Genomic DNA, 27,730 nt, shown 5'->3' with positions numbered 1-27,730 from the left:
ACTTTCATTCCAACCAGCATGGACTAGGCAATTCAGCGCACTGGGTGGACAAGGTGGTGAGCCTGTGGTCTTCTTGGAATTCACAAACAAGGTGCAGGTGCAGGTCAGCTGGCCGGGTGTGCCTGCAGGCTAGCCTCCCAGAACATGGCCTGGTGCAGGTCCAGCCACCTCCTTGCCAATGTGGACTGAGCCACACCCTCATTTCTTGTCCCCTCCTCCCCCCATGCCTGAGTGAATGCTTGGACCGAGGCTGGTGAGGCCTAAGGGTGTTCTTTGTGACCCTAGAACAAGATCTGCTGACCAGCCCCTGGGGAACTGGATCTGCACCTTCAGTCGCATAGACGTCAGCCCTGGGTGGGACACACTGGTGTGTGTTGGGTTGTCAGCAGTACACCTTTACACAAGGATCGGACCCCACAGAGGAGAATGGAGCCTGCCATCCCCATCTGGCTAGAACCGATGAACGTACTCAAGAGCCCAGTATCCCAGGAGTCTCTGACAGGAACTTTGTGGGGGAGGGGGCCGTCAATAATTATTTAATTTTATTATTAAAGGGCACTGTCCCATCAATATACAGTCAATGGAACAAACTGGTTTAGTAGGCTAGGTCCTCCTGCTTTCTCGAGTAACCTCTCTTCTACGGGGACGCTCTTTATCTGCAGCACAGTTGGTGACCCGTTAAAAGAAAATTCCAGAAGATGTGATACAAAGTTGACCCACTTTAAGACAACATATATTCATCAAACACAGAGTTGGTGTCAACTAGATGCTAAGCACTGTGTGAGCCAGCTGTGTCACCTTACCTGCCCCTAGTCGCTAATTCTTAGGAGATCAGAAGAGTATAGCAAACATTTAATGCAAACAAAGTATATTTTGAGATTTAATGAACAAATAAACCCCACTTGTGTAATAAAACACTAAGTGCCATTCATATATTTGAAGAAAGAAAACAAAGTCATAGAAAAATGACCCAAGGGGGAAAAAATTAACTTTTCGGGATAATGACCACCCGAATTCGCTTGCTCCTCTTCTGATTCTTGCTGCCATTGTCCATGTCTGTTAGATTTGCTCTCCGTGGTTTCTGGATCAGGGCTCTTGAAAGTGACACTGGTTTTACACTCTTGATGAAAGGAGGTTGTAAAGTTGCATTGCAGTAGCTCTTGGCTCAGGATTCGTCACTGGACACTTTTTAACTAAATTGGTGAAATCATCAGACCAAAGTTATGGCTTCTGGATGTTGGTGGTGGATTTGTAACGATCATAAAAAGAGCCCTGATTGGATATATTTCGTGTAAGGAAGTTTCCCTTCAGCCAGGGCTGCAGAAGTGATGCTGAGCAACCAGATGTCAGCCACAGGGTTCTAGCCTGCTTCTTGAATTACCGCAGGCCGCCCCTCAGGGATTCTGTGTACTTGAGAAACCCCTCAGGATTCTTTTCTTGGGGCCAGTTTAGGACACAGACATCACAATTGGTTGCGAGTCAGCTGTGCCAGAATTTCTTAAGAGTGGCCTCCAAAACACCACAGAGTTTCTGAGAAATTAAGAGACGGTGCACATCAAAATGCATCCAAAGCGCCGATAAGTTCAGGCAAAACACAGAGGCTCGTGTGATGCTGGCCTTCTCAGACCCAGAATATACCAACAATCTGGTGAATCTTTAAAGGAAGGAGAAGGTGAGAGCGCTTCTGAGCAGAGCTTCCTAAACCTGTGTGATCGTGGGACTCCACTTTTTTGGGGGAAACACTGCACTGAAAGTATTCCGTCGAAACCTGCTCACCAAAGTCAGTCAAATTTAAGTCCTTAATTTTCATGCAGTGATAGTGTGATTTGAGAGAGCTTGAAGGGCCCTGAACAGAAATGCCGCTTTCTCTGAACTATGCCTCAAATTCTATCATGTATCATCTTTGGTTGTGCCTCTGTCCCCTGTTAAAAGGCAAACACCTCTAGGGCAAGTAATCAAACAACGAGTAGTAAATATGATTAGAATTGTCCTTGGTGCTGCTGGTCACTGAGACGTGGTCCTTATCCTTGAGGGTATCAGGATGCAATTGTGTGAAGGGAAGCAAACATCGCATGAAGTGACCGCTAAGAGGTGGCCTGTGATTAGTCGTGTGTCCTCAGCTGAGGGTGCTGACACCTCCTAGGGGGAAGGGGGCCCTGGGAGGCCGCTGAGGAAGGCGCTATGTTCTCAGAGTGAGATCCTAGTTCCCCTGAGGCCCCAACACTCTTTCAGGGGTCTTGAAGTCTTCCCTTTTCCAAATTATGTTTGCACCCAGTGACATCCCAGACCACTGAGGAAGGCTGGATTTCTTTTCATATACTTCAACTAAAACCAGCATGTTGAACAGATTGAATGCAGAAACAGATACAAGAATCTAGCATCTTCTGTTAAGCCAGACGTTAAACACACTTGCAAAAAAGTATTAAATAAATACCACCCCGCCCTTTTATGTTTTAAAAAAATATACTGGTGAGAAATTACTTCAAAAAAATGAGGACCCCAAAGAGCTTTTGTTTATGTGAGGGATATGTATCGATAGCCACCATATTGAAAATTAAAACTGACAAAATGGTAAAATATTAATTTATTTATAAATAACAATAATAAACTTATTACATGTTAACACAAATAACATTTTTTAAGAGTGCAAAGGGATCCTGAGCCCAAATACCTACCGCAGTGGTTCTCAGAGGTGCTGAGCGTGGTCCCGGTGGGGCACCCCAGAGCATAGCCTTCTTCCAGTCTGTATTCTGTGGGTTGTAAAATGGGCAGGCTGAATGAGCCATGGTCATTCTCGAATGCATCTCACCAAAGCAGGTGATGGAGAAATGGTCTTGAAGAATGACCTGGCAACTCTAATTGAGCTGAAGGGAAAGAGAATTAAATGATTGAAGGCAGAGGCGGGAGTGTGTCACTGTCACACGGGCAAGGCCTCCATGCAGGGCGTTCTTGCTTCCTGGCAAACCCCACAGCTGACCAGTGGGTTGCAGGGCAGTGTGTGTCTCCTTGGCTTAAATATTGATGGGATGTGATGCCCACCTTCAGGGGAAACACCATTTAATTAATAATGAGCCGCCCTTGGAACTTCCCTTTGTTGCCTGAGGCTCTGTTAAGTTTCTTAAATCATCAATCTCGATGGAAAACCGGTGACTGGCCTTGACCTGGCCTGCACCCCTCCCCCCAAGAATGGCTTCCAGACTGCAGCTTGGGCTGACCATGACTTGGATGAAATGTGCAATGGCAGTGGCCAGGCCTGCCCAGTCAGACCTCCAGCTTGCCAAAGAGGAGTAAGCTGGCATTTCTCACCTCCTCACTGAGCCATAGTGGAGGGACCACCGGTTTGGAGTTGCAAGAAGTGACCTCTGCTCCCCTAAGTAAGGTGGCAGCTGGAGACAGCTGAGTGTGCTCAGGTTTCTGGCCAGCAGAGTCTTTCTCCCTAAGATCTCCTCTACTATTAATAGTAGCTACCATTTATCGAGTGCAGGCTAAGCTATTTAGGGTTCTAGGGCACTTTCCTTTTTACTTCTCAATCACTACAAACAGCCCGGGGCAGCTCAGTTTTCAAATACCAAACCGAGGTTCTGAGCTGCTGCCGCCTCGTCTGAGGGGTGGACCCAGGGTCAACGCCAGGTGTGCTGGCCGGGAGCCCAGGCCCTTCCAGCTCCAGTTTGGGGGCAGAGGCTGTATCAGTCCAAGTGGGGAAGGGAAGGCATGCTGGGCTGGGATTCCCAAGGGGCTACTTCCAGAGTGTGGGCGGGGTTTCAGGAGCCAGAGGGTGGAAACATTAAGGCCTAAACCCAGGGACAAGCATGAGCAGGAGGCCATTACTGCCCAGGCCTGAAGGGGCAGGGAAAGAGGTGATGTCACTGTGGAGGCACGGCAGGAGGGCAGCAGGTGAGGGGAGGGCGGAGAATTTAGTTCCTTACCCGCCCTTTCTTCTCTGGCTCCCAAGCTCCTGCAGGTGCCTTCCACTGCCCCACCCATTCTGAAGCCGGAGGCCAGGGAGCTGGCTACTGAGCATGTGAGGGTCAGTCCCTGGGACACTGAGCTGGCAGAGGGGGCAAAAAGTGGAGAGCAGGAGGTGGCAGTGCAGGAAGGAGCAGAGATAACCAGGCCAGAGGGAAAGCTGAGAAATGAACGGTTAAAAGCAGCTAACTTACTCCTTGAAAAGGCACCCCAAGCAGAACACCACATGCTGGACGGTTCTGCCTCGCACCCTACAGGGACCCATTGTGTGCACACTCCACTGTGTTTCTTGTACTGCCCAGGGCTTTCTGTCTCTTTATTTAATTAATTAATTTATTTTTGAGGAAGATTAACCCTGAGCTAACATCCACTGCCAATCCTCCCCTTTTTTTTGCTGAAGAAGACTAGCCCTGAGCTAACATCCATGCCCATCTTCCTCTACTTTATATGTGGGACGCCTGCCACAGCATGGCCTGATAAACGGTGTGTAGGTCTGTGCCCAGTATCTGCACCAATGAACCCCAGGCCACCGAAGTGGAGCGTGCGAACTTAACTGCTGCACCACTGGGCCAGCCCCTTTCTGTCCCTTTTAACATCCCTCTTCGTGGCATGGTTCCTTAGCAGCGAGGACGCTGCCTCTCCCTGGCTGTGTGCTTTTGTTTAACCCACCCTTTCTGAGCCACCATCCCCCAAGACCCTCGTCACCATCCCTCCAAAGTTAGGAACAGCACCAAGGCCCTCAGCGCCATGATGAGTAGTTAGTTGTTTTTAAAATTGCATATAAGCAAACCTCATCCAGTGCAAAGGGAATATTTGCTCTTCTCACCCCATCCTCTTGGAACAGCAGTCAGCAAGGACGTTTTGCGATCAGAAACAAAACAGATTTTTTTCTTCTTTCTTGTTGTTCCAGACCATCTGCATGAAAAAGGCTGCTCCTGCCCTGGGGTGGTGGGGAGGAAAGGAGCGTGTGTGCGCACCATGGCATCTGTCTACCGGCTTTATTTTTACCAAGGCAAGGGATCGATTTGCTCAAGGCCTGTGGCTAGTTAGGGGTAGACCAGGCCTTGAACTTGGGCCTCCTACTTCCCAGCCCGCGTTGCTGTCCTTCTGCAGGGCCCTGCTCACTTCTTTTCCAGTGACACCGTGTTCTCCTTTCTCCTCTCCCGTCTCTCCAGATGTAGCTCACGCCAGTACGGCCGGCCTTGTGAAGTCACCGGCTCATGGCTGCCTGGTGTCTTGTGTGGCTGCCAGGAGCTGTTTCTGTTCACTCACTGGGCCTATTCACTTGTCCTGGCCGCTGCCCCAGAGAATCAAAGGCATTGTTGGCTCTCGGAGGCCGACAGCAGTCCTAAACAGAGCCGCTAAGAAGCAGAAGGAGGAGGGAAAGCCTTCTCAGAAGAAACGAAACAGGGGAAACCTGTCTGTCCTTCTGGGTTACTGTTGCCACAGTCCGGTCCTGTCTGGGCCCATCAGGAAGTGGCCTGAATTGGAGGCAGATCTGTTTCATTTTCTGAAGCCGAGGCCCAGCTCTTTCCTGGTGTGTCTGCGGAGCTTTCCCACCCTCCAGCCCAGGGCTCTCCTCTTCCCAGACTCCCCCTGCTTGGGGGTTACAGGCATTCGACTGTCAGGGCTTATACCGCATGGTATTGTTGGTTTGGGTTTTTCGTTTTGTTTTGTCCCATTGTCCCCAAACAGGCTGAAAAGCAGGATTCGTCTGATCCTTCTTAACATGCTCCCTCCTCCACAGCTGCACATGCTTGGCCCATAGCAGCTGGTTGATCAGACACATGGTTTTCTTGAAGGATCAGAGTTTGGCAATTTGAAAAATAAATTGGTCTATGTAAAAGTAATGGGGGATCGTGTCACCATTGCCCCATCTTCCTCCTGACTTATGATTTGTGACACCATTATTCAGAAAAAGAAAAAAGTTTAGGAATATCATTCTTACCTGCCCCACTTTCTGTTCGTAGGACAGTTTCCCCCCACTGGTAAAATGGCATAAATGTGAGAAAGAGTCTCCTCTCTGTTGATCATCGTCTCCTCTCTTTCTGGCGGGCACAGACGAGACAGTCCCTTTGCAGGCAGCCCATCCTTGCCTACCCAAGGCCACCCCATGTCAGCAGCGCCCCCTCTCTGCCCTGCACCCCTTTCCCTCCCACGGCACCTCTTACTTCCCTGCAGGCACTCAGTGCTTTCCAAGCTCTCCTTCCTGTCGGCCTGGGGAACCCCACTTTCTGGAAGAGTAATTCTCACACCCAGAATGTGTGTTAAGTCTGTGTGTTCTTTCTCTTGGCAACATCCCAGTGTAATCATGGCAGACAGAGTTTGGGATTTGGAGTCAGGACGCTGGATTCAGGTGCGACCTCTGCTGTTTACTCTCTAAAGGATCATTGATAAGGAACTTCTCTAATCACCAATTTCCTCGTCTGTATAGTGGGGTGATAAATGTACCCCCCCACACACACACAGGGGTGGCCTTGAGGAGCACAAGGAGCAGGAGCGTACAAGAGCTCTTTGTAAACAGTGAGGCATTATGCAAACAGGATGTTGTTGTCGCAAGACTCTGCCCCTCTGAAAGGTATTGCAGGGGTCAGTGGAAAGAGGGGCATGGTTTGGGTTCTTGGATGGTTCTTTCTGTGTGTCCCTGAGCTACATACATATTCCTAATCCGCATGCCACTTTACCTGTCCCCTACCCCCACAACTTTCCCGTCTCCCCCTACAGTCCAGAGGGTCACTCTGTTTTCCCCACAAGAATCACCCACTCTGGGAAGGGAGCAGGGAGGAGGCAGGAAAGCCAGGTGGAAAGATGGAAGCATCTTTTGAACTTGGAAGGTTTCCATGAGAGGAGCTTTCTCGGGGGGTGTGGAGAATCGCTCCATCCCACCAGAAATGAACTGTTCCCACTGCAGGTGAAAAGCCCGCTTTCCCTTCTCCTCATCCGAGCACGTCCGTGAGGTTCTGTCTAGTGCTGCGCGTCTTCTGCGTCCAGCTTCTCTCCTGCCCTCAGTGGGGATTGGGTCAGGACTGCTGCAGTGTTCCCGCGGGGACAGCCTGCAGAGGACAAGCCACAGGAGGAGCAGAAGGTGCCATCTGTGCCTTAAAGGGCCCTCTTGGGTGGCAGGCTGCTGAGTCACATTCTCTTTATTATTTACACTTGAGAAACAAACGTTCTGTACCCAAAGAACTAGCAAGCGGTTCCACCAGCTACGAATGTTCCTTACGCAATGCCGGCTGGCTTTGTCCCTGAAAAATGTTGTCCGTGGAGCAGCCTCTGGCAGAGAGAGACCGTGACATAGAAATGGGGGAGGGAGCGTGCACTCTGCGGACAACAGCGAGCCCAGGAACGCCAGGCCTGCCCTCCAGGGCTTCTTGTCTAGTCGTGTAGTCCAGGAGACAGACCTCCACAGAGCTGGTGGGGGCGGCCCGGAGCAGGGCAGGAGGCGGGAGACGCTTAAATGCAGTGGCAGCCAGGCTCCTGGCTCAAAAGCGGAACAGTGGCTGAAAACAGCAATTTTCTGCATAGATAATACATTCACGTGATATAAAAATGGAAAAATAGAAGGTATACAAAGTCTTCCCTGCCATTGTTCCCCTCACCAGACACAGCCACTGTTTCCAGATCCTTCCAGAGATGCTCTAGGTTTATGCACACAGGCAGAATATATGTGGGTATATTTATCTATTTTTTTCTTTTCCCTGTTTGAAACTATACGTCATATTGTTCTATACAGATGGCTGTGCAGTTTGCCTTATCACCTACCCCTCTATCTCAGAGATGACTGGAACAATGAACTGTCATGTTCCTGTAGGAGTCATGGCTGTCTGTGCGGACATGCCGTAATTTGTGTGACCTCTTCCTGTGATGACCATCTGTGTCTCCAGTCTCTGTTTTTACAAGCACCGTGGTAACAAATGACCCCACACCCCTCCATTTAGCAATTGTAGAAATATGTCTGCGGCAGGAATTCCCAGAAGCGGGATTGTTGGGTCAAGGAACGAGTGCATTTGTAGTTTTGAGAGATAATGCTCAAATGCCTCACAGAGGGGCGCGTTTGCCCTGGGCCTCTGAAAATGCCTGCATGGGCGTGGTCTGAGCCTGGAGGCCTGAGCTAGGTCTGGGAGTCAAGTCACAGGCAAGGTGGAGGGGCTGGTTGGGTTGTACTTGGCGTTAGGATAGATGTGGCTGCTTTTCACTGCCGACTGAGGGGTGCTGAGATCTCTGGGCCCCCCCCCCCCCCCCCGCCCGCCAGGGGATCTGCCTGAGGGGCTCTCAGGTGGCTAGGATGTGGTTGGTGGCACAGGCTTTTGAGCCTGAACTGCCCCCACCCCATCCTGCTCTGTCCTGCCCCTCCGTCGGGTCTCCAGCACTCGCCCTGAAAGCAGGGCAGGCCCCAGGGAGGCACACAGGACTGGCCTCCGTGTCCCATGGCCGGGGTGGGAGTTGGGGGCACAGACCACACAACGTCCCGCTGACTGTGACTCTGGGAACTAGCCTGTTCTGGGCCGCACCATGAGGAGCCAGGCTGGTGTGCCTGCTGAGGACTCTGTCACTGGAAGAACGGCCAAAGGACATGCCACTGCCCCTGGGGGCCTGAGGCCCGAGAGGTGCCTGGGATCCACAAACAAAACAGCACAGGAGCTTCCTTCTCCCGTCCCAGTGAAGCCCGCTGAGAGGCCTGGGCGGCCCCTCTGGGCCTTGGCTGGCCTGCTCATTCCTCGCCGCCCTGTGGGCCTCACTGTGGAGCACTGGTGCCGCGATGCTGGAGCCCAGCCTGGAGGAGGCCCGGGCCTGTGTCACGTCACCCTGCCTGCCAGAACGCCCCCGTCTCCCGTGAAGAGCTGCTAAACCATGGGACCTCCTCCTGCCCTGGGTCCTCACTCTCGTTCCTCTTCTCACTCCCAGCCCCACTGCAAAGCGGGCCCTGCTTCTCAAGACCTTTGGGGGAGAACTTTTGTTTTCAAGAGTTTGGGACTTTGCCGTTGGAGGCCTTTCACGTCTTAAGTTTTGAGACCTACAAAAACCCCAGTGATGGAACGTTCCATCTCCTTCTGCTTTCAGCTCTAGCTGCCTCCCAGAGGGCAGTCTGGGGCCTGGCTGCCAGGATTCCCACTTGGTGTGGCTTCAGGGGATAAGGGGTTCCCTGGAAAATGGTGCTCCTCCTTTCGCTGGTTACTTGCAGAGCTCCCGCCCAGGAGATGTGTACCCCTACACGTACTCTCTGGCCGCGGGGAGGGAGAGGATTCAGACTAAGTTTGAGCCTCAGCCCTTCCCTGCTCCCTTCCCTCTCCTGCCTGGTGGGTGGCGGGCATTTACCAACCACCTTCCCCTCGCTTAGGACAGTGCTGGTGCTGTAGGGACCAGAAGAGTGTGGGCAGGGTCCCTGACCCCAAAAAGGTTGGTGGGTTTTGTTGAGGACAGAAGACTTACATCCTGTGTGTTTGGTTTTAGTGTTAAACAGCTTGTCGCTAACTGGCAACACACAGTGCAGACGGAATGCGCTTTATGAGTCCAGGGGAGGGGGCTCACAGGGCCGTGGATCAGGAGAAGGGAGACTGGATGAACTGACCCCTGAGGAATGGGAGGCCACTCTGGGGAGTGAGGATGGAAGCAGAAGAGAGAACACACATGTGTGCAGGGCTGTGTGGAGAGGAGCCTGGAAGGTGGCAGAGGAGCCTGGAGAAGGAGATCCGGGCTTACGGCTCTGTAGGCTGACCCATCTAGTCTGGGTCAGCGGTAGCGGAAGGCGCCCCAGGGCTGTGGCTGCTGACATCTTTGCTTTGACGTGCATAATTTGAAATTTTTAAGTAACAAATTTAAAAACAAAAATTTCATTTAGTTACTAATTTTTATTTAGTATTTAGTTTAATTTTATTTTTATAATTTATAAGTGTAAGAGACTAGACCCAAATCCTAATTCTGCTTCCCTTGGAAAATGAATCGATATCAGGCAACATTATAGTATTTTCCTAGAGCTGCTGTAACAAAGTACCACAAACTGAGCGAGGTTTGTTCTCTCACCGTTACAAAGGCTGCGAGTCTGAAACCAAGGTGTCAGCAGGGCCGCACTCCCTCTGAGACTCTGGGTAGGGTCCTTCCTGGCTTCTTCTGGCCTCTGATGGTTGCTGGCAACGCTGGGCATTCCTTGGCTCTTCTGCATCCCTCTAGTCCCTGCCTCCCTCATCACATGCCTTCTCCTCTGGGTGTCTGTCTGTTTCTGCGTCTCCTCTTACAAGGACACTAGTCACATTGGGTTAAGAGCCCAGCCTACTCCAGTATGACCTCATCTCGATGACATCCACAAAGACCCTGTTACCAAAAAGGTCGCATTCACAGGAGCTGAGGGTTAGGGCTTCAGCATGCCTCTTTGGGGGCCACAGTCTGACGCATAACGATGATCCTTTGGCATCATCAGCTAGACGTGAGTGATGACCGCCTGCCTGAGGCCGGCCCCTGAATTGCACAGACCCTGTTGACGTGGACAGCCTCTTACTCCTGGCAGATTCATGTGCCCGCTGTCCCTGCACTTCTTTGGCCACCACTCCCTATCCACTTCCTCTTGGTTCCTGTCCATCTAAATCCTCACTTCAAAAGGCCCCTCCCCAGTCCCGCTCCTTCCCTGTGGTTTCCTCTGGCATTCATCTTCATGGTGATTTCTCACTATTGTGAACTCACAGTGGCAGTATTTATGTTGCACGTTTTGACAGTAATAGCATTTTGACAGTAATGTCTCCTCTGGTTCTTAGTGTACGTTGTCATGTGACTTCTGCCACATCAGCCTTGTCTCTGTTGAATACGTTATGAACTTTCTCATGTCTTATCTCAAGTAATATGGTTCCACTCATGTGCTCTTGGTACCGTGCTTTGCAGGGGAGGAGGGCAGATCAATCGGTATTCGACTCAGTGGAGGAAAACGGCCTCTGGGGGGTGTGTGTGTGTGAAGTCTTTCACCCAGACACCTTCTGAACTGTGTGAGCATCTCCCCCCTCACAGCAAGGGGACGCTGCCCACCACTGAAGTTGGATGACGAGGGGATTTCTGGACACAGCTGATTCTAAGGGATTAGAAATAGGCTTATAAAAGTTTGTCCCCAGCATCCAGAGTTTAACAATTTAGATTCTTGCCATTTGAGATTTTTTCACAGTTGGCAATGGAAGAGCCGTTCTCTGCCTTCCTCCGTCTCAGCCCGACTCTTAAGAGTGCTCTGTGGTTCCCTCCGCAGCCTCAGGCCTCTCCTCCTCTCCGTCGACACCCACCCAAGTGGCCAAGCAGCACACTTTTCCTCTTGAATCCTATCAGCATGAGCCTGAGCGACTGGAAAATCGCATCTATGCCTCCTCTTCCCCTCCGGACACAGGCCAGAGGTTCTGCCCGTCCTCCTTCCAGAGCTCAGCCAGGCCTCCGTCAGCATCGCCGACACACTACGCTCCCTCCAGAACCGTAAGTCTGGGCCTGCTCCCAGGCCGGGCCGCTGGGCGCCGGGGGGAGGGCTGAGTCTGATCTTTCACAGCTGAAGCCAAGGCTGTGTACTCCTGACATTTCTGGTATATTTTATCATAAATCACAGGCTGGGGGAAAAATGCTGAGGGCACAGGGGGCAAATGGAAACCAAATAAAGAGTACTAACATCTGGAACACGACCAGAAAACATTTTTTGTTCCTTTGGTTTCTTTTTAAAAATAAGTCATTAAAAGCTTTACTTGCATTTCCCTTGATTAGGATACTAAAGTAAAAAGTCATAGGCAAAGCAAAAAAGTCTTAAAAACTCGAAATTTTATTCTAGAGTTTTAAGACTTAAAGTTTGACACCATTTGACTTGGGAAGCATTCCTGGAAAGACGAGCCTTTCAAAGTGGAGTGGTTTGGTGAAACAGATGTCTTTGCATCCTTCCAAGGATTAGGATTAGTGGATATTAGTGGAGGAAGCTGGCTTAGCTACCACGCTTAAGCGCTCTACATTTCAACACAGTGGGAGACCAAGTGTGGAGACTCTATGCGTCATTGCCTGCCTGGTTCACGTTAGCTACCGCAGACACTCAGCGCTACTCCTGTGCCCAGCAAGGATCTAAGAACATGTCACTCAAGTCTGTCTATATGGATGTAACTGTTTTATTCAGTTGTTGTATTAGTTTCCTGGGGCTGCTATGACAAAGTGGCACAAACTGAGTGGCTTAAAACAACAAGAAGCTATTGTCTCACCGTTCTGGAGGCTGGAAGTCTGAAATCAAGGTTTTGGCAGGATCGTGCTCCCTCTGAAGTCTCTAAGGAGGAGCATCCTTCCTGTCTCCTCCAGCTCCTGGGAGCCCCAGGCTTTTCTTCATTTGTAGCATCATCATTCCAGTCTCTGCCTACTTCTTCTCATGGCTGTCTTCCCTCTGTATCTGTTCGTGTCCAGATTTTCCTCTTCTTATAAGGACATGAGTCATACTGGGTTAGGGCCCAACCTAATTCAATATGACTTCATCTTAGCTTGATTACATCTGAGAAGACCTTATTTCCAAATAAGGTCACATCCACGGGGATCAGAGGTTAGGACTTCAACATGGCTTTTTGGGGAACACAGTCCAACATAACAGTTGTTGTCTTTGAGGAGAAAGATGTGTTTGTCATGCAGAGAACATACTATTACTCTTCTTGTTCATTCAATGATTATTTTATTAGATGTATGCTTAGCAGAGTTTTCCTTCAAGTGCTGAGGGATAAAATGCAAGGTACTATTTCTGCCCTCTAGGGCTTACAGTCTTTCTGGGAACAGAGTTACACTCAGACGAAACCGTTAAGTAAAAGCAGAGAGTACGTTGGGTGGTGGTAAGGAGGGGAACAAATAATCAACCCTATAGGAGGTGAGAAAGGGGAAGTGCTGTTATCTGATGAGGGCAGTGAAGGCTTCGATGCAGTGGCACCGACTGAGCTGAGCCTTGAGTAATTGGTAGGGTTTAAATAAGGAGAGAGGTGAAGAGAGAGCTTTCTAGAAAAGAAAATGAGCCGTGACGTGGGGTGGGAATGAGTGTGAGATGTAACATGAGAAGGAAGAGGTAGATGGCATAGGAGCAGTGGTGTGGGGCCTGCCCCTGAGGCTGTTGGGATCTGGAGCAGACTGTGAGATGGACTGCAGGCAGGAAGGCCGCTAAGAAGCGGGTGAGGGGTCCAGACATGGAATGGTGCAGGGCTTGGCCCCACAGAGCTGTGGGCCTAGGAAAAAGGTCATCTGTATTCTTGGGTGTGAAAGAGTAAAGATCTAGAGAGGTTTCTGTTCTCCTTGGCTTTTAACAAAGAGAGTCAGTTATAGAGATAATGGAATTTTAAAAAATCCAAAAATAGTATGATGAGGCGACCCAAAGATTATCAAAAGCGGGAGGCCACTACTCCCCTAGTGTCAGAGGGACAGTGAGAGAAGGTGTGATGATACCAGGGCCCATCAGATGGGAGATGGAACCACACATGTCTGCCTGGCAGGAGCTGGAGCTGTGGAGGAGAAGCAGCCACTGGCCAGAGATGCCATTTGAGGCAGAGGGATAGAAATCCTGGCATCTCCTCCTCCTGCCCTCCAGCCTGGTGGCAAACCTTGCCAGAGGCCAGTGGGCTGGGAGATCTGGGACAGACAGACCCTGTGTGCGCATGGAGCAGAGGGAGGACCAGAGAAGAGAGCAAAGAGGAAAATGACCAGCAGACGCTTAAATGGATATGGGAGATGTCAAAGTCTCAAAGTATTGGCTTCTTCTCATTGACTAGTGATAGTTAACAGAGGTACCCCATTTCAGAAGAGACACTGATTTGAAGAGAAAACGGTTATTTCGACTTCAGATCATTTGAAGTGATGGTGACAAACACAGACACGAAGTTTTTCCACAGTTGCAGAAGTTTTGTGCTCAAGACAAGCCCACAGGCTTTCCCAGTTTAAATAAAGGAGAATCTGGAGAGTGCACACGGGCTGTGTTTCCCCATGCTTGGGGCTGGAAAGTGATGTTCTTAACCATTTATACTTCATGCATGTGTGAAGCTCTTGGTCAGGGCCAACAAGTGTGGGTCCTTCCAGGCTTTCTAAGGTGGTTATGGGGCCAGATAGAAAGTGTTCTCACTATATCCCACACTCAGCCATGGGCATGTATCATAGGCCCTGGTCAAGGCCTGTGATTCCACATACATGATGGACACTGCGTGTGACAGGAGAGTGAGATTTCAACATGGATCCAAATGTCATGGGCGGATAAACAAGATGTGATCATTCCATGCAATGGAATATTATTCAGCCTTAAAAAGGAAGGAAATTCTGACATATGCTACAATTCTGACATATGCTACATAGGCTACATTGTAGCATATGTCAGAATAAATGAATAAATGTCACATAAATGAACCCTGAGGACATTTATGCCAAATGAAATAAGCTGTTAATAAAAAAGACAAATACTTTATGTTTCCACTTATTTGAGGTCCCTAGAGTAGTCAGATTCATAGAGACAGAAAGTAGAATGCTGGGTTCCAGGGGGTGGGTGGGGAGGAATGGAGAATCATTGTTTAATGAGCACAGAGTTTCAGTTCGGGAAAATGATAAAAGTTCTGGAGATAATGGTGGTGATGGTTGCGCAATGATATGAATGTACTTAATACCACTGAATTGTACTCTTTTTTTTTTTGTTTAAAGATTGGCACCTGAGGTAACAACTGTTGCCAATCTTCTTCTTTTTTTTTTTTTTGGCTTTTTCTCCCCAAAGCCCCCTGGTACATAGTTGTATATTTTAGTTGTGGGTCCTTCTAGTTGTGGCATGTAGGATGCTGCCTCAGCGTGGCCTGATGAGTAGTGCCATGTCTGCACCCAGGATCTGAACCGGCGAAACCCTGAGCCGCCAAAGCGGAGCACACAAACTTAACCACTTGGCCACCAGGCCAGCCCCAAGAATTGTGCTCTTAAAAATGGTTACAATGTTAAATTTTATGTTGTGTATATTGCAATTTAAAAAAGAAATGATCCAGTCAAGACTACAATATTTATATAGTTTGAGCTTCAGAAAACCAGGGTGATCACCCAAGGCTCCCACTTCTGTTTTGATATAATGTTTCAAAATTGAAAGACAACATCCCCATTGGCTACCTGACATTAAACAGGGCCTTCATCCTACTTGTGAGTTTTACCCCCCAAACCCCCCAGGGGCTGCCTCCCACCAGATGCTCTCATAGCTCTACAGCCATCCTTTGACCCAGGTCTCTTCTGCTTTCAGCAGCCCTTCGCTGCGGGGCCGGTGGTAATTTCAATTCATATAAAGTATGTTTCTTTATAATTGGATGTGTTGAATATCTTTAATTTATGTGCTAAGTTCCTTAAGAGCTTGGCTGATTTCATTAATTTGGCTACCAGCATAATCTTCATGGAGGAATGTGAGCTGCTTGAAGACTTCTGTCACCCTGAAAATATTTAGATATAATTTATCCCTGCCTTTTGGAGTAAAAAGACCCTTTCTGTAAACATTGACCATGAAGACCACTTTTATAAAATTTGTTCCCATGAATGTTATTCTAAAATTGGAAAGGGGGTGAGGGTAATTAATGAGTCTTTAGTAGACAGCATTCATTTTATCATTTATTTACTCAGCCAATGCTTATTAAGTAACCACTATGTGCCAGAAACTCTGCTCAGCAGGGGTGACAGGATGACAAATATGTGAGTCACTCTCATGAGGCAGGGACAATGTTTGTTCTACTCACTGCTCGATTAGCAGCACATTATGCATGGGAGGGTTTCAATAAATAGCTAATAACTAATTGAGCAAAGGAAGGAGCTGTTGTCTGTTTTGGTGGTATAGACAGGTAGATAATTGCCATAGAGTTTGATAGAACCTGTGTAGTTATTATGAGTGAAACACCCAGTCCAGTCTTAGTGAATGGAAGAGCAAATCCCAGAGGAAGGAAGTGGAAATTTTCTTCAGCAGCAGAAAGCAATAATCAGCTTTGCATTTTAGGATGATCCCTCTGGCTGGGTGTGGAATTAGGTTGGATTTGGGTGGAATAGGAACTCAGATGAGATGTGGTGTGAAATGATCTGGGCCTGGTTGCAGCCAAAGGTGGAAAGGAGTGGATTAGTGTTAAAAAGTAAAGAGCTATTTAAGAGGTCGAATTGAAAGGAATTTGGAATGTAGTGATTGATTAGCCGAAGGGGAAAGAGGGAAGAATCAAGGGTGATTCCAAAGGTTTTGCCTTGGGAGACTGGATGGATGGTAGTTGCATTTGCTGGGGTAGGGAACAGACAAGGAAGAGGAGCAGGCTTGTAGGTGAGCATGCATGTGTGTGAGTGCGTGTGGGGTGTGTACATGTGTGTGTTCAGGTGATGGTGGCATAATAAGATGCCCATGGACATTCAAGTCGAGGGGTCCAAAGGGCAACTGAGTATGTGAGTCTGAAGCTAGAAATTCAGATTTGAAAGTCATCAGACTATAAATGGTAATTTATGCCATGATAGTAGATGAAATAATCCAGAGAAATGTATGGTAGGTGAGAAGAGAACCAGAAAAACGTGGACCTTTAAGGGACAAACAGAGGAAAAGGAGTCTAAATTGCCTAGAAAGCAGGCAGAAAACCAGGCAAACACAGTACCACAGAAGCAAAAGGAATGGGTTTCATTGTGTTTTATGCATTTGGAGGGCGTGATCAGCGACGTCAAATGCAGCAGACTGGCCGGGAAATGTAAGAACTGAGGTCACTGATAATCTTGGCAGGAAGACTTTCAATGGCATGGTCAAGAGCAGAAACCATGTAATGCGGTTTGAATGATTAGGAGGTAAGGAAGTGGAGATCTCTAGTGTAGATAACTATTTCGAGAATCCTGACTTTGAAGGGGAGGAGATGGGGCCATAGCTGGTAGAATGGAGGTGATAGTTTCTTCCTTTAAATGGGAATAGATTTAAACACTAATGGGAAAAAAAGTTAGTAGGAAGGGAGCAGTTAAGATAGAAGGGGGAAAAAGTAACCGAAACAGCATAGTACTGGTACAAAAACAGACACACAGACCAATGGAGCAGAATCGAGAGCCCAGAAATAAACCCACACATGGACAGCTAATATTCTACAAGGGAGCCAAGAGCATACAATGGAGAAAGGAGAGTCTCTTCAATAAATGGTGTTGGGAAAACTGGACAGCCACATGCAAAAGAATGAAAGCTGACCATTGTCTTACACCATGCACAAAAATCAACTCAAAATAGGTTAGAGACTTGAATGTAAGACCTGAAACCATGAAACTTCTAGAAGAGAACATAGGCGGTACGCTCTTTGACATCGGTCTTAGCAGCATTTTTTCAAATACTGTGTCTGACCGGGCAAGGGAAATAATAGAAAAAATAAACAAATGGGACTATATCAAACTAAAGAGCTTCTGCACAGGAAACCATCAACAAAACGAAAAGACAACCTAACACTTGAGAGAAGATATTTGCAAACCATATATCAGATAAGGAATTAATATCCAAAATATACAAAGAACTAATACATCTCAACAACAAAAAAACCAACAACCCAATTAAAAAATGGGCAAAATATCCAAACAGAGATTTCTCCAAAGAAAATATATGAATGGCCAAAGGCACATGAAAAGATGCTCAACATCATTAGCTATCAGGGAAATGCAAATCAAAACTACAATGAGACATCACCTCACTTCCGTCAGAAAGGCTATAATTAACAAGACAGAAAACAGTAAGTGTTGGAGAGGATGTGGAGAGAAGGGAACCCTCCTACACTGCTGGTGGGAGTGCAAACTGGTGCAGCCACTATGGAAAGCAGTATGGAGTTTCCTCAGAAGATAAAGAATAGATCTAGCATATGATCCAGCTATTCCACTGCTGGGTATTTAGCCAAAGAACTTGAAAACACTAATGCATAAATATACATGCACTCCTATGTTCATCGCAGCATTGTTCACAATAGCCAAGACTTGGAAGCAACCTAGGTGCCCATCGAGGGACAAATGGATAAAGAAGATGTGGCATATTTACACAATGAAATACCACTGAACCATGAGAAATGATGAAATCCGGCCATTTGTGACAACATGGTTGGACCTTGAGGGTATTATGCTGAGTGAAATAAGTCAGAGGGAGAAAGTCAAATACTGTATGATCTCACTCATAAGTAGAAGATAAAAACAATGACAAACAAACACATAGCAACAGGAATTAGATTAATGGTTACCAGAGGGGAAAGGGGTAGGGCGGAGGGTGAAAGGGGTGATTAGGCACATGTGTGTGGTGATGGATTATAATTAGTCGTTGGGTGGTAAACATGATGTAAACTACACAGAATTCAAAATATACTATGATGTACACCTGAAAGTTATATAATGTTATAATCCAATGTTACTGCAATAAAAAGAAATAAATAAATAAAAAGATAGAAGGGAAAAAAGCATTACATTCTGGTCTTGTAAAGGAAGTGGGTGCATTCCTTAGGAGGTCGAAGCATGTGATACAGGCATTTGTCTTGGACCAATGGAATAATCGTCTTCCATTGGGTTGAAAACTTGAAGTGAAGGTATTAGAATGATCAATACTTTTCCAATTTCCTTTCCATAACAGTCCCTCCATGCTCTCCCTCTTTTTCTTCTGCGAATTTCACTTTTGACCTCTGTCTTGGGTCAGAGTCCCTAGCATCAGAGCCTGAGACGAGATTTCAGGTGCAGGTTTGTTTACTTATTGCAGAGTCCTCTCAGAAAGCTGTAAGATATTAGGGAAGGGAAGAAGCAAAGTGAGGATGTGGTTTTGGATGACATCTAGCCTCAGCCTGATGACAGGGGAGCTCTGAAGTGTAAACTACACCAGAATTTGCCCCCCCGAAGGCAAAGAAGCTGAGCTTTCATCCCACTACTGGGTATCTATCCTAAGAACCTGAAATCAGCAATTTCAGAAGCTCCACGCACCCCTACCTTCATTGCAGCATTATTCACAACAGCCAAGTCATGGAACCAACCTAAGTGCCCAGCAACTGATGATTGGATAAAGAAGATATGGTGTATATATATACAATGGAATACTACTCAGCCATAAAAAAGGACAAAGTCATCCCATTCACAACAACATGGATAGACCTTGAGGGTATTATGTTGAGTGAAATAAGCCAGACAGAGAAAGACGAACTCTGTATGACTCCACTCATAGGTGGTAGTTAACATATGGACAAAGAGAACTGATCGGTGGTTACCAGGGGAAAAGGGGAGTGGGGGGAGGGCACTAGGGGTGAAGTGATGTACCTACAACATGACTAATAAACTAATAATGACGTACAACTGTAATTTCACAAGGTTGTTAACTATCATAATCTTAATTAAAAAAAATTAAAAAAAAAAAAAAGCTGGGCTTTTGTGCCCCAGTACTTAGTTATGGGCCCCAGGATAAGGGAAATGCACTCCAGCTGTCACTCAAGGACAATCCTGTAAGAAGGTTGCAGGTTGAGCTATTAGCAGCAGCTCCTGCAGCAGCTTGCTGTCCCAGAGCCAGTGACAGGGAACCCAGGGCATCAGCTGCAGCCTGGAGTCTCCATTCTCTTCTTCTCTTGCCTGGTTGATTCCTGTATCCGACAGGATTGGGTACTGGATCAGTTTTTCTGTTGCCGTGTAACAAACCTCCCCAAGACTTAAGACAACTGTTTATTTAGCTCACAATTTTGTGGGTCAGCAGTTTGGGTTGGGCATTCTACTGGTCTTGGCTGTGCTTACACATCTATGATCACCTACTAGGCCATTTGGAGACTGGCTGGACCAGAGTGACCTCAGCTGGAACAACTTGTCTCTGTTCCACGTAGTCTCTCCTTCTCCAGCAGGGAGCCCAGGCTTATTCACATGGCAGCGACGGGGTTCCAAGAGAGACGGAAGTACATGGAAGGCCTCTTGAGGTGTGGGTTCAGAACTGGCCACTCTAGCCCCTCCTATCCAAGGCAGAATCTATCGTCTCTCTCTTGAATCTTGGTTGGGCTTATAACTTGCTTTGGCCAGCAGAATGAAGCAAAGGTGACAAAGTCATATTGCATAGGGCATGGGCCTCTGCAATATGACAGGCAGAGATGGAGGGTGTGGTCCAGTTTTGCAACCTACCGTAATGTGTCGTATCACTTGGTTTCAATGGCTGGGTCTGCAGTTGAACACATGAGGTCCTAGAGTCTAGGGGTTTATTCTTCTGTACTTAAGGAGTCTAATTCAGATAGTTAACCTCTCTGAGAGCAATTTCCCGTAAAGTAGACTGTTGCAGTTCATGTTGCCTGGGAAATAGGCTCTAAGAAAGAGATCAGTGTGCAGGATGTTTATTAGAAAGTGCTCTTAGGATCCATACCTGTGGGAGAAAGGCAGGAGGCAGAAGGGGCAGAGGGAGAAGTCACGATGCAGTGCAGTCTCAATGATGGTCTGGCAGACCCACAGGGAGCACTAAAGCTTAGGTGGCTCCTCAGAGTTGTCCCAAATTTGGGTAAAGCAGCCAGGCTTTTATACCCTCGCATCAGCCAGCCATTACATGACAGCTATCCTGGAAAGGGGCTTGACCTTGGGCAAGACCACTCTCTTCAACCAATGGCAATCCTAGCTAATAGTTGAGGGTTGTTGGTTGGCAATGTTCCCAATAGCTGGGGGGACATCTTCATTCCTGAAAGGGGATCTGAGTAGTACATCACAACCTCTAATACATGGACTTATTCTCTATTTTTTTATTTATAATACCAAAATTCTGATAGGTGAAAATAAGGGCTATCATATTTCTTCCTATAATATATTTAATATGTACATAAAGAATAGGGTTCAGGCTGGTTGTTTGGGGCTGAATGAAAAAGGTTTCACTTGGCCCAGGGGTAGAGGAACTAAGGCCTCCAGCCAACAACCGTCACCCACTTCCCAGCCGTGGGGAGCCATCATGGAAGGGGATTGTCCAGCTCTGGTCAAGCCTTCAGATGAGACTGCAGCCCAGCCACTTCCTGACTGAGACATCTGATGAGAGATCCTATGCCAAGACCACCCAGCTGAACTGCTTGTGAATCCCTTACCCCCAGAAACCATGAGACACAATGTATTCGTCTGCTACGGCTGCCATAACAAAATACCGAAGACTGGGTGGTTTAAACAACAGACATTTATTTCTTGCAGTTCTGGAGTCTAGAAGTCCAAAACGTTGGCAGGTTTGGTCTCTCCTGAGGCCTCTCTGCTCACCTGCAGACGGCTGCTTTCTCATGGCGTCATTGCCTGGTCTTTGCTCCATGCACACATACCCCTGCTGCCTCTTCCTCTTCTTATAAGGACACCAGTCCTGTTGGGTTAGGTCTCACCTGAACAGCCTCGTTTAACCTCACTTCCCTCTTTAAAGGCCCCATCTCCAGAGACAGTCACACTGGGGAGTTAGGGCTTCAACAGACGACTTTGGGGGTAGGGGCACAATTCAGTCCATAACGGATAGTAAATTATTATTGTTTTAAGCTGCTGAGTTTTGGGGTGATTCATTGCGTATCAATAGATAACTAATACTTGTTTCATGATGCATGTGGGGAGGTAACATAACTCAATTGAGCAATAGATAATAAACACAGGAGCTTTGGGTTCTTCTAAAAAACTGACCATCTTGCCACTGAATCAACCTCTAGGACTCTTAGTTTTCGTAGTATGAATATTTAGAAGAAAATCACTAACTAGTCTTTCAAGACTGATATTTGGAATAATTAGTCTTTTTAAAATTTAAGATAGAGAAGCACTGTAAAAATCTAAAAATATTTCAGATCACTTGACATTAAGGAGTAGTTAAATATTTTATATGCACTACTTTGTTTTTATGTTCCTGTCTATCACTTTATCAAGTTACAACCTAATAAGGTCTTGATGTTGAAACTATCTGCCCAGAAATGGCAAACTAACAGTTCCATAGTCTGTTACTCACAACAGATTAGATATTTTAAAAATAGTTTGGGAAAAAATTCACATTGGGTCAAGGAGTAGGAACTTACAGAGAGAACTGATTCGTAATGGGATTGGTTATCATGAGAGCTGGAGCTTAGGCAAGTGTTGCCTGCGTGTTGAAGAGACAAGCAGAGGATATCTATTCTTCTGGCTGTCGAAAAAAGGTATTATAATTGGCATTCTTCCTGTGTTCCTGCACTGTTGGAATCATGGCTCAATAAGCAGAAAGAAGGCAGAGCCCAAAGAAGAGAGATATACTTGGCTAAGAGCTTGGCCCATTTTTCTGAGTAGTGGCCTGGGTCTTTGGGATTCTTCTTTATTCTCTTCCCCAGGATAGCTGAGCTCCCAGGAAAGAATGTTGGATCTAATAATCTCAAGATTTTTTTTTTTTTTTAAGATTTTATTTTTTCCTTTTTCTCCCCAAAGCCCCCCCGTACATAGTTGTATATTCTTCGTTGTGGGTCCTTCTAGTTGTGGCATGTGGGACACTGCCTCAGCGTGGCTTGATGAGCAGTGCCATGTCCGCGCCCAGGATTCGAACCAACGAAACACTGTGCTGCCTGCAGCGGAGTGCGAGAACTTAACCACTCTGCCACGGGGCCAGCCCCTCAATATTTTTTTTTAACTTGATAAATGCCCTGCCACTGTCATCTCCCCAGGGACTCAGGAGGGAACTCATTTGTTCAATGTTTTTTTCTTAAGACCTTGTCATTTGCCACCACTATGCTAAGCACTGTGTCCTCAAAGACAGTTGAGATAATTCCTGCCCCCAGGAGTCTCCCAGCAAGAGGTAAATCCTGCAGAATCAGAACCTTGGAGCTAACTCGTTGAGGAGCACCCTTCACCTCTTCACTCACGGGTCACAACCTAACAGCTGAGGGGTCTGCTTCTGAAGATTCACAGGTCCCATGGCCATGCACTTGGCATTGTTGTGATCACAGGATACAAATGTGGGGTCAAAAATGTAAATTTCCAATAGTGGGTTATTTTGCTGTCTCGGTTGATAGAGCCAACCCTTCCTGTGGTTAAAGCTGCCTCCCTTAATCATGACAGTGGCCGCTTTAGGATCCCTCTTGAACTTTCCCACCCTAGGAGAGCAACCCTGCCTTCACCTGGGAGAGGTGATGGTTAAAATATGGAGTCACATGGAGTGGGGATGTCCACGGGAGTTTATTGCAATAATCTAGAAACAGTACCTCTACCAGGCGGTGGGCTGCATTGTGATTGTCTTTTTCCTGCACTGGGGCAGGCATTGTGAAGGACGCCACTTAAATAGGTAACAGGGCTTGACTAAACGTATCTCTTGTTGAAGAAACCGTCCTTATCCCCGATTTCTGTAAGCAAGGGGCAGCAGCCAGTTTACAGAGGCTCACTGAGTGAGTGTGAGGTGACAAAGTGTGGATGGAGAATGTAGACAGCTTTATCAAGAAGCTTGGTGTGAAGAGGAGATGGCAGTGAGGGCTGTAGCTCGAGGGGGATCCAGAGGGCATTTCTTTTCAAAGATGGGCGTGACTTGAGCATGTGAACATGCTGACGAAAGGAGCTGGAAAGTCCTGAACCTGCGACCCCTCTTTCCCCACACCTCTGTTCTGGGAAGATAGTGTTTCCCTCACAGGATTGTGGTGAGGATCAAGTGAGGTAATGTGTGTAAAGGCTCCGTAGCTAGCGATCACTAAGTCAAGATTTAAAGTAAGGCAATTGCGCTCCAAGATCCATGTTCCTGGCGTGGTTTTATACTGCCTCCAGAGAAGTACGGGCTCCTCAGCCTATCCACTGCACACAACTCAGCATCCGAGCTCGTGTGTGTAATTCAGGGTTTGGCACACTAAGGCCCATGGGCCAGATCTGGCCCCTTGCCTCTTTTTGTAAGTAAAGTAAAGCCACCCCCATTCATTTATGCATCGTCTGTGGCTGCTTTCATGCTATAACAGCAGAGAGGAGTAGTCGTAACAGAGACTGGGTGGCCTGCAAAGCCTAAAATATTTACTATCTGGCCTTTTTGAGAAAAAAATGTCCCAGCCCCTGACTGATCTGTGCCAGAGCTTCCCTTTACTGCCATCCAGTTAACTCTTAGGACATCCCATGCCAAGCGACAGAGTGAGACTCGTCCCCAGAAAGGCAGGAGACAGGTGGTAGAGCTTTCTCCCACTGAAGACACGGAGAAGGTTCCACGGGAGAGCGCAAGTGGCGTTAGTCATCACTCCTGCCCCCAAGGAGGTCCAGGAATCAGACTGGCTGTAAAGTTGGCAAACCGGTAGATAGTCTTGTGGAGTTGGGCCTGGAGGACGAGTGTTCTCCTCACCTTCAGGGCGTTACAAAATTATACAGTCTGCTTTTGGACTGGATCGAGGAAATTTGGAGCAATATGACTTTAAGATGGAAAGGCCCTGACTCTTCCCCTTAATCTCCTTTAGTAAAGAAAGATGCAGATTTGCTGTAAGCGGCACAGGTGAGCATCATAAACTTTTCATTGCCTACCCTGACGGTGGTTTAGAGAGTGAGTTGGTCGGACATACATTTTAATAGAAGGATTACTCCAGTGATGGGCTAGAGGCCGGACTTCATGGGACAGACTAAGTGAGCAGACCAGTGAAGAAAGTACTATGACAGTCCAGGGAGAGATGGCGGAGGGCTGAATTAAGGCCACAGAAGTGGAGACTTAGAGGAAGGAATTAATTATAAAAGTACGTAAGAGACAAAATAGGCCGGGCTTGGTGATGCCCAGATACGCGGCATGTGGAAGGAGGACTCCAGGGTGACTCTCCACTTTCTAGCATGACAGGATGGATGGCACTGGCACTGTCATTAAATTAGAAAGGGAAAAGTAGATCTGAAAGAAGTAGATAGGAAAGATAAGTTCCATTTTGGGCACACTTTCTTTGATTCTCTGGGGACATCATAGAGAGCCATCAGGGGCCTGGATATATAAGTCTAGGGTAGAGAAACAGAAGTTAGAAAAATTATTCTCTTTGTCCACTTTATTTACCATATATTAAGTCAAAGAAATCAAGACTCTGAACACCTTTACCTGTATAACTGCTGGTGCGGTGAAGACAACATAGTTTCGTCCTAATAAGGGACATTTCCTTACCAATCCAGTTGTATGAAAGTGCATTTTGGGATCTGAACAGTAAATGGTGGAAAAATTACTGTACCTGCTCATGCATTCTAGACGGGCTTGTCTTGATTTGCATTTAGATGGGAATTCCTCCAGCTCAGAACCAGGATTGTCCCCTAACTCATAACACCTAGAAAAGCATTAACTTTAGCTAGCGAAGTACCATTGGTACAACAGTGACACAAACCGTAACACCAGTATTAACAGTGTTCCCTTAATGACTCAGTAGAAATTAGCAGTTGGAATGGTGGAAAAGTTTAGAACAAGCCTCCTTCGGCATCTCTTTGAGAATGGAGCGCATAACCTGTTAATGAGTGACCACCCAAACTCTCCAGCAGTGCTTGAGCAGACCTGTGTCAGGGAGTTGTGTATTGTAACACATTTTTCCACTATTTTTGAGGCTCGGCTCAGAACCCTGAATCATCTTTGTTTTGAGTCCTAAGGATGACATCAGCTCATTTGAGCATGATTAAAGAAGAGGTATATTTTATTCGGAAAAAGGGAAATTGAGGCCAGTGGTTCAATAAAAAGCTCTCAGAGGAAATTGTAATATGATTTCTACATCTCTGCCAGTGATTTCCTATCCACACACTGTATCCAAAACAAATTAAAAGCCCATTGCTTGTAATGTGTTTATTCACAAATTGGTAAGGCTATTCAGTTATCTTGGTTTAGTCTGGTTAAGCCATTCCATTTACTTTGCATGTAATTTTAAAAATTAGATACATCTGGAGAAGTATTTGATTATCTCTTTTAAAAATAGCTTTCCTCGGGGGCCAGCCCTGTGGCATAGTGATTAAGTTTGGTGTGCTGCACTTCAGCAGCCCAGGTTCATGGGTTTGGATCCCAGGCATGGACCTACACCACTCGTCAGCCATGCTGTGGCAGTGACCCACATATAAAGTGGAGGACAATTGGCACAGATGTTAGCTCAGGGCTAATTTCCTCAAGAAAAAAAAAAGAGGGGAAGATTGGCAACAAATGTCAGCTCAGGGCTAAATCTTCCTCAGGAAAAAAAAAAGGTTTCCTCCAAGATGGAAAAGTTATGGAGATTGATGCACAACAATGTAAATGTACTTAACTCTACTGAACTGTGCACTTAAAAATGATTAAGAAGGTAAATTTTATGTTATGTGTATTTTACCACAATTAGAATTTTTTTTAAAATAACATTCCTCTGGGGGCCAGCCCCGTGGCCGGGTGGTTAAGTTCACACACTCCACTTCTGCAGCCCAGGGTTTCAACAGTTTGGATCCTGGGTGCAGACACAGCACTGCTCATCAGGCCGTGCTGAGGCGGCGTCCCACACAGCACAACCAGAGGGACCTGCAACTAGAATATACAACTATGTGCTGGGGGGCTTTGGGGAGGAGAAGGGAAAAGAAGAAGATTGGCAACAGATGTTAGCTCAGGTGCCAATCTTTAAAAAAAAAAAAAATTCCTCTGATTATAAAAAGAAAAGCATAAAGAAGAAAATAAAAGCTTCCTGCAATTCTGCCACTTCAAGACGGTTCAATTGTGCTGGGGTGTTTTTGCTGGGCCTTTGTTGTTCCTTTACACACAGAGATGGAAATGGACATATAGCAAGTCCAGACTATGGAATAGACTGTTTAGCAACTTAGCTTTTCACTTAATATTGTAACCAGGTCCTTGTCTTCAATTTACGTCGTTTTGTTGTCAGGAGAATGTCATTTTTAAACAAGTCTCGTTTTCATAAAATTTGGTGTTCATACAGTAATAACTATTACTTTATACTATTCAAGTTATGTAGCACACCGCCAGGACCAACGCAGTAAACAACAAATATTATATAAAGCCTGGAGAGCACTATAACATACCGACCATCAGATAGAGATCAGATTGATATTTGCGTGAAAAATAGGGCACTTTCAATAGATTTACTCAGTAGCGATCGGATTCTTTTAAGAAACTGAGTATATAATACTGCAGTACCTGGAGGCCATAAGGGTTTTGAACTGTTGCCTGCCTGAGACTCAGCTGTCAGTTTGAGGGGTCAGATGAGCAGGAGAAGGGAAGGAACGAGATCTCCCTTCCTAAGATCTGTCCTCGTTCCTGGACTTGAATCTGGCCTCCCACTTTTATTCTGTGTGGCAATGAAAGCTTGGTTGGGGGAATCCCCAAATACCAACTTATGTTTGCCACCCATATCCAATGGTACTAGAACTGGGATGTAATGTCAACATGGTTTATTCTTTTCCAGAATTTAAGAATGAACTGCAGACATAATTTTCCGTTAGCTGCGTTTGATGTGTTAGAACATAGCTAGTAGAGAATATGTACTTAACTCATTCAGGAGTTTTCCTAGGATGCCCCCCAAGAGGCTGTTTATAGCACTACATGCTGAAGTAATCAAAGAAATTATCTTCGGAATAGAGGCTTGGTCTCAGCGGCTCAGGAATCTGTGATCCTTCCTGCTCTCAGGACACGGTTCCGTAGATGGGGCTGTGTTTTCACTCTGCCTGCCCACTTATTCAATCTTACAAATGGATAATGAGAGAACAAGTCTATTTCCCACTAGGCATAAACTGTGGACTGCATTTAACTCATGCATTAGGTCTGCATGCGTCTACTCAGTGACCATGCAAGGACCCCTAATGTAAAGGTATCTGTGTGATGTGAGAGGGAAAGCCTGAGAGTCAACATAAATACTTGTCCATTGCCCTTTTTATACTGTGGGAAAAGCAAATATAAAAGGCTTTTAGAAGCAATAGCTCC

General features: G+C 46.7%; 1 protein-coding gene across 6 annotated transcripts in view; it reads left to right on the top strand.

The window, feature by feature from the left end:
- PRKAG2 (protein kinase AMP-activated non-catalytic subunit gamma 2) overlaps positions 1 to 27,730 on the top strand; it is a 286,173-nt gene that overhangs the window by 161,363 nt on the left and 97,080 nt on the right. For all 6 annotated transcript variants that reach the window (XM_046669514.1, XM_046669518.1, XM_046669517.1 and 3 more), the window contains one exon: positions 11,189 to 11,406. In XM_046669514.1, the coding sequence (XP_046525470.1) occupies positions 11,189 to 11,406 (218 nt within the window). The remainder of the gene's footprint in view (positions 1 to 11,188; positions 11,407 to 27,730) is intronic.

The sequence above is a fragment of the Equus quagga genome, chromosome 8 (genome assembly GCF_021613505.1).
Source record: "Equus quagga isolate Etosha38 chromosome 8, UCLA_HA_Equagga_1.0, whole genome shotgun sequence".
Taxonomy (NCBI): domain Eukaryota; kingdom Metazoa; phylum Chordata; class Mammalia; order Perissodactyla; family Equidae; genus Equus; species Equus quagga.
Note: the sequence above shows the minus strand (reverse complement) of the source record. Positions and strands in the feature narration are given on the sequence as shown.